General features: G+C 35.2%; 1 protein-coding gene across 1 annotated transcript; it reads left to right on the forward strand.

Annotated features, from left to right (window-relative positions):
- Positions 1 to 2,696: 2,696 nt before the first annotated feature.
- On the forward strand, positions 2,697 to 5,154 carry LOC139889912 (uncharacterized). Its single transcript, XM_071872823.1, has 2 exons — positions 2,697 to 3,668; positions 3,700 to 5,154. The coding sequence occupies exons 1-2, from the start codon at positions 3,270 to 3,272 to the stop codon at positions 5,005 to 5,007; spliced, it is 1,707 nt and encodes a 568-aa protein (XP_071728924.1). The 5' UTR covers positions 2,697 to 3,269; the 3' UTR covers positions 5,008 to 5,154.
- The last annotated feature ends 2,537 nt before the right edge of the window (positions 5,155 to 7,691 follow it).

The raw sequence follows: 7,691 nt of genomic DNA on the forward strand, positions 1-7,691 counted from the left end.
GATGTGACATTTTATTTTTAATTTTTGTGTTATCTTTATTTGTTTTATATTACAAATATGTAAAAAAGACAAAAAAGCGGTGATATTATTTAAAAACGGATATAATTTAAATATGTTGACAAAAAAAAAATTTGAAAATTAAAAATGGCTATATTTTTCAAATCACACACTCTTTCTATATATACTCCATTCTTTATCATTCAAATCACACATCAAATTTTTAACAACTTTTAAATTTCTAAAACACTCTATTATTCAGTATGAATCCTTCAAACATTTCCATTGAAGTCAATTATTTAATCGAGAAGTGAAGATTTATTCCGGTGAATGTCGCACTTTGTACGATTTTGATCTCCGCCAGTTTGAGTTATCCAATCTGCTTGCAAGGTCACTGCTTCAAGCATAATTGACGGGCCTTTTTTTTTTATCTTCACCCCTATTATATTGTCCTTGCCACGCAAGAGGACAATTTTTCAACTCCCAATGCATATAATCAATATTACCAAGCATACCCGGTAAACCATGTTTTTGTGCATGAAAATCATATAGCCGAGCAATATCTTCGTGAATAAAAATAACAGAGTTTAATAAATGATTTTAAATAAACATGCATTTGGAACGCGTTAACACATTCGCAAATTTCTCCATTCATTTCAATGGATAATGACTAAAATGTATACTTGTATTCTGTTTATACACATTGTATATACATTTTTGTTAATAACATCAATTCTGTTTGTGCATTATTTAAGTTTATTTGTTGAACTTACAATAATTATTTAGCTCAAAGTGATTCATTTAAAATACGACTGAGAAAAACGGATAAGATAAGTAAATTGTTAATAATGCAAATTGTTCGAGCTTACATTGTTCCAACTTAGTTGATTCAAAAGTTCAAATGTTCGTAACTCTAAGTGCTAAAAATTTCATTACGTAGTCAAATTGTAGGAGGGACAATGGCACCTAAGATTAGAGCTAACTTTTAACTAAGATTGGCAAATGTATAACTTGTAATTTTTCAACTCAAATTTATTAATTATATAGATATAGATTAGAGTCGCCAGTATTTGCTTTTTTAAGATATTTTTGTACTATATATACGAGATTTGGTATAAAAGTTTGTATGATGAACCTACTTAGTTCTACATTTATCAAATTATTTACTCTATAACTATTATAATATTATTTACTTTTTAAATTAAAAATATATGATTTTTATAATTAAAAAGTTATAAGATTTTTTTTAAAGAAACAACTTTACCGCGTATGAATTGTAGCCTCAACCAGAGAAATCAACCCGCGTCATTAATGTTAGACTTCGATGGAATGTTTTCTGAAACCGAACTACATAGAATTGTTATTTTTCCAAAAAGGTTTACCTTTATCATTTTCGTAAGTAGACAATTAATTTATGAAATTCAAAAGGAATGACAACAACAAATTAGAGACGTAGGGGTATCTTCTTTGAAATAAGAGCCTAACTTGACCATGGTAAAAAGTTTAACCATAGTTAAGTTAATCAAGTTAGGGTTGTACTCACACAAGCTGAAAATAAATAAACAAAAAGAATAGATCAAGATTCAAACCCATCCATACCTCTGTATAAAAATTCCTAAAATATTTTAGGATAGTTGTATACTTATTCTTTTAAGTTGCAAATTGATGGTTGATTGTTCTTGAGGGGTTTTGACCAAAATTTTATTTCGCTTCGGTCTCTACCTCTCCCCTTTTGACATTTGTTGGAAATATTATTATATTAAATCATCAATCAATTATCAAATTCACATTCCCAATGGGTAATTTACTCTTATCCCTCTTTCATTTCTTTCAATTTCACTTGCATTTTCCCAATTTTTGAATATAGGGTTTCAAATTGCAGACTTGCAGTTAACTATATTTTTGGAAATTTACTGTTAATTGCTTCAGTTTTGTACTTCATTTTCATGATTAAGTCAAGGATTTTAGATTCATGCACTTTGTGTTTGTAATTTGACCTCAATTTACCGATTTCATTCATTTTACGATTTGTTGATTTCGCGGCTAACTTTAGATGAATTTTGGTTGTTAAGAAATGGGAATTATATATGTAAATTGAAATTGTAAGTCACTTTGCTGTATAGTTAGAAGAAATTGCATGATAACTCAAATGAGGCTTGTTTAGGTTCTAAATTTGGAACATTGCTATCCAATTTGGGTAATGTTGTGTGGAATAATGATAAGTAGCAGGGCTAGGTCAAAATTTTGTCGTTTTTTCGACAATGTATTTAGGTTCGTAGTACTTCTGTTAATAATTTAGTGTTCAATTCAATTGTGAAATAATTTAGTGTTCAATTTCAATGAAGTTAGCATAACTGTTTTAAGGTCAAGTTAGAGTAATTGAATTGAAATACAGTATATGTGTAACTGCGTACCTGTGACATAATTCGAATCTTGCGTACTTAGTATAAGTCATATAAGATAGTGGTTTCATCTTAATTTAATATATTAGAATAAGTAAATCATTTACATTATGACATGACTTACAATTTATTTGTGTTTGTTATTTGAATCTCAATTTACCTATTTTATTCAGTTTGCGATTAATTGATTTCGAGGCTAAATTTTGGTGAATTCTGAACTTAGTTGTTTAGAAATGGGTATTATCTAATTAAAGTGAATTCGTAAGCCACTTTTTGTGTATAACTAGAAGGATTTGTATGATTACACAAATGAGGCTTGTTTAGGTCTTTAAATTGGAGCACTGTTATCTTTATCGTAATGTTGTGTGGAATAATACAGTAATACGGAGCAGTCCTAGGTTAAAATTTTGTTGTTTTCCGATTATGTATTTAGGTTCTTAGTATGTATTTGTTAACGATATAATGTTCAAACAGCACAAGGTTTAAAATTATGTTAACGATATAATTTTGCAGTATAATTATGACTAATAGGCAGAAGCATTTTTAGAAATTTATAGATAGCGAGAATTCGATTAATTGGTATGTATTTCTTGTATTTGCTCATGATCAATTCTTAATGAAGTTAACATAACATTATTAATAGAATTCAAATATATATGTAACCGCTTACTTGTGGGTTAATTCGAATCTTGCATGCCTAATAAAGTTGAATAATAGAATGTTATTTCATTTTACTATAATTTTGGCTTCACTTCAGGTATATTGAATGATTGCACCCACCGTTTGGTATCACGAAAGAAAAGACCTTGACTATTAGCCTTTTGTACTCGTGCTAGTTCCACTCGTCTCAATTAAGTTGATAGTTCACACATGGATTGCAATAAAGATGAGGCAGCTAGGGCAAAAATAATAGCCGAAAAGATGTTATCCAATAAGGATTACATTGGCGCAAAGAAATTTATCTTGAAGGCCCAAAACCTGTATCCAGAACTCGATGGTATCTCTCAGATATTAACCACTGTCGACGTATATATCGCCTCAGAGAATAAGGTAAGTGACGAAATGGATTGGTACGGAATACTCGGTGTAAACCCTAACGATGATGACGAAACAATTAGGAAAAATTACCGAAAGTTGGCTCTCATTTTACATCCTGATAAAAACAAATCAGTAGGTGCGGACGGCGCGTTTAAGCTTCTTTCAGAAGCTTGGAGTTTATTATATGATAAACACAAACGGACAGCTTATAACCAAAGGAGAAGTATGAAAGTTCTTCTAACATAAAGCTCAATCCGGTCAGATTAGGATGGGACCCGGTCCTGGATCTGTGCTGCCAGTTGTCAGCCCTTCAGTACCGCCACGTAGGACTGATACTTTTTGGACTATTTGTAATGGATGCAGGATGCATTACGAGTATCTAAACTTATATCTCAATCACACCCTTCTTTGTCCCAATTGTAGCCAGCCGTTTTTGGCAAAAGAAAGGTCCCCACCTAATCTTTCGAAGTCTGCTCACCACCATTATCAAAAGTCAACAACTGGTGTTAACTCGTATACAAATAGGAACGGCAAATGGGATACGTCATCGATAACAAGTTCAGACCCGTTCATTGCATCAAAAGCTGCAAGTGTTGTTCAACAAGTTAACGACAGATTAATTAGAGAACGTGAAGAATCATTTCAGATGTCAACGGGAAACGGTGGTGTAAACAGTGGAAATTTATATAGGTTTTCGAATATAAATAATTCGGTATATAGAAATAAAGAGTTGAATTATTTTGAACTTCGACATATGCTAATAAAGAAGGCTCAAATAGAGATACGCACAAAATTAAGTGAATTGAATTCTGATTTTGACTCTGCAAGTCAAAATATTCAATTTGCAGACGATCAAAAAAACGAAGACCCTGCAATGAGTGTTCCAGATCCGGATTTTCACAATTATGATCTTGATCGAACCGAAAATTCATTTGAAGATAATCAAGTTTGGGCTTGTTATGATGACGACGATGGTATGCCTCGTTTTTACTCTATAATTCATAAGGTGCTCTCTCGAAAACCCCTTAAGATGAAAATAAGTTGGCTTAACTCTAAAACGACATCTGAATTCGGGTCATTTAACTGGCTGGGTCACGGTTTTCGTAAGACGTTAGGCGAGTTTAGAATCGGGAAGCACGAAATTTACAAATCGTTAAATTCGTTTTCTCAAAAAGTCGAGTGGAAAAAATCCCCACGTGGGTCGGTTATAATTCTTCCAAGAAAAGGGCAAGTGTGGGCCCTGTACAGAAACTGGTCCGCTGATTGGAACGAGAGTATACCAGACGATGTTGTACATAAGTACGACATAATACAAGTTCTTGAAGACTACAATGAAGAACAAGGTGTACCCGTTGGCCATCTTGTTAAGTTTACTGGGTTTCGAACTGTTTTTCATCCGCATACTTATAAAAATGAAGTGAAATTGATTCCGAAAGAAGAAATGTTTCGATTTTCGCATCAAGTTCCGAAGTGCTTGTTAACGGGCTCAGAGGCCCATAATTCTCCAAATGGTTGCCTTGAGCTCGACCCAGCAGCCACCCCATTGGATCTTATTCAACAATTAGAATGACGATGATGTTGCAACGTTATGGTAAGTTAATCCTTTTTGGGGTAAGAATAGTTTAATTTTTATGTGTCACATTTTATTCATGATTTGGATTTTTATAAGGTTTATAGACTAACATATATGGTAGAAGAATTGGTGCATTTTGTGCTAGAGATTGAGTGAGGTTGGGAGTTCTACAGTTATGGTATAGAACTAAACAGAATCTGTTGATAGTTTTGTATGTTTACAACAACAACAACAACAAATGAGAGGACTAACCTTAGTTATGCATGTGGTTTGTATTTTTCTAAACATATCCCTTAGGGTTATAGTTAAAATTTTAAGACATGTACTAAATAGTTGTACCATGTAGAATTTACTCAACTAACTTGCTAATAACTAACTTCTTAACCTTTTTGTACAATTAATTATGCACATAATATTTTCTTTTTAAGTATAGCCTTTAGAAAAAAAATCCTTTTTTATGGGTGTTATGTTTCATTGTTTTCAATTGGTTTAACGATAGTAGCTACCATCTCGACCATCGTATGTTAATTGCTAGCTTGGTTTTAACAACCAGTTCCTGCCTTATTGGAGTGCGAAGTTCGAATTAAACAAGGTTTGTTGAATCTGGGAAACTGGTGACCGCGAGTTTAGAGTTATGGTCGCAAGAATCACATCTGTGCTGAGAAAATAAAACTCGCGACCACTAGAAATTCATTGCGGTCGCGAAAATAGTTCTGACAGGAGTAAACTTCCAGAATCGTGTTTTCTTGTTTGTTAAGTAGTTTCCTTGTTGAGTTTTGCCTATTTAAACACCCTATTGTAACCCTAACATGTGTGCACGAAATCTATAATGAAAAATATCTGGTTTGCGCCCGTGGAGTAAACCCTTCTCCATGTTTTGGAGTTGGGATATAACCACGTTAAATCCCGTGTCGTTTTATGCTTTTATTTATCGTTATGCTTTATTATTCGTTTGTCATTCGTGGGTTAGTGATATGATCAATCCCTTGTTGCGGCCTTCCTAATTCCTAACAAGTGGTATCATGAGCTCAAGGTTTCGAGTTTGGGAGCGATGGCGAATTTGAAAGCAAGTTTTTCGATATGGTTCATGATTTAGTTTTTTTCATCAAGGTTAGATCAAACGACGCGATGAACTCATGGATATGTCTATGTATCCGGGAGAGTTGATCACACAAGATTCGGGTATCGGTTCTTGGAAGTTATTTTGTAATCGGGACGCTGATTGCATCATGATGGTGATTTTTTCGCGAAGGGTTACGGAGTCAAGGTCGGGCCGATAGGTTCGTTGCGGAGAGATTTTTCGGGAGATCCGGGTGTCGGATTGGAGTTTTCGTTCTTCACGATCCCGTGCAAAAGAATGTTTGAACTATCAAATTCGGAGTTCCAGGAGCTGTTGTAGAAAAAAATTCGCAGCGGGTTCGTTAACCGTTGAATCGACTTGATTTTGTGTGTGTGGATAGTAGACTTACCGATCTACATGTGGTAAAAATAAGATGCTGATCTGACCGTTGGATCTCGATATATGATTTTTTAGAATCTGAGCAGGATGAAGTTTTTCGGGTTTGATGACGCGAGCGTCAGATGGTTTTGTCTCGGAAACTTCGAGCGATATGAGCTATGTTTCGAAGTTGTGGGTTTGTTATGGAAGCTCAGGAGGGTGTTCTTCTCTCGGTTTAGAGAGGTTGTTGTAACGAAGAAGATGCATCGGGTTGAAAGTCGATAGTGGGAGTATCGCGGAAGTTTGGTGCTTGTGGGGTTTGGAAACGGGATGACCAATGGTGTTTGGTCAGTATTCCAGGGTTTATGGAATATGCGGGCGGATTATAGTTCCTTGTCACTAAGGAAATTGGTTGTCGGAGGGAGTCGGATAGAACGCGTTCGACGGTTGCTCAGTTCTCGATTGATGTTTCAACAAAGGGAGCGGTTTTCTTCGAGGATGATCAATTGTATGTCTTTAGGTGATGGAAGAAGGGAGGATAATCTTGTAAGTCCTGGAACTTGAGCTTTCTAGGATCGTTGAGGGTGTCGGGAACTCGATGTGAGTTTGGTAACCGACGGAAGTTATCGAGCTATTGGGAGTTAGTCAACTAGTAGAGTGGTAGAGATGATTATGTGACGTTGTTCTCCAATGTTCTCAAGATTAGTGTGATGATTCCGGGTAACACTAGGACTTCGAGTACTTGTTTAACTCTTCGATGGCAAAGAAATTTGCGATTGACCGGTGGTACGAACCAAGTTTCTTCTCGAGTAGCCGCGGTTTTATTTCTTACTCGTACAGTGGGAGCGTGCTTGGATGATAAGATGGGATTTGTGAGATTCATAGCTATGAGAGGTCAGTGTACCAGCGAGAAAGCGGAAAGTTGAAAAGGTAGTAGATTTCGAGGTTGTGACTGCGTTCTCACTGGAGCCTTGAAGAAGAGTCTACGAGGGCGTCTGTTGGATTTTCTGATTGCTGGGAAGGAAAATCAAAGATAGATGGTGAAATCATGTACGAGGGTGATCGTTGACATGTGTGATCGGGATTGGACATGTCTAGATTGATCCGTGAGGCGGTGTAGTCTCATGAAGAATCCTATAATTTGAAGAGTCGCATACTTCAATTGGTCTTCTGGTGTAAAAAGATGATCTTCGTGTTAGAAGATGGTGGCGATAGAAACTGAGATGGCCCAAGCTAGTAACTA

This window comes from Rutidosis leptorrhynchoides, chromosome 2, assembly GCF_046630445.1.
Source record: "Rutidosis leptorrhynchoides isolate AG116_Rl617_1_P2 chromosome 2, CSIRO_AGI_Rlap_v1, whole genome shotgun sequence".
In the NCBI taxonomy this organism is placed as follows: Eukaryota; Viridiplantae; Streptophyta; class Magnoliopsida; order Asterales; family Asteraceae; genus Rutidosis; species Rutidosis leptorrhynchoides.

Bases quoted from the DNA above. Each gene is read 5' to 3' on its own strand.
- LOC139889912 (XM_071872823.1), top strand. From the start codon at position 3,270: ATGGATTGCAATAAAGATGAGGCAGCTAGGGCAAAAATAATAGCCGAA. The intron at 3,669-3,699 runs GTTCTTCTAACA...CAATCCGGTCAG, and splicing joins ACCAAAGGAGAAGTATGAAA to ATTAGGATGGGACCCGGTCC.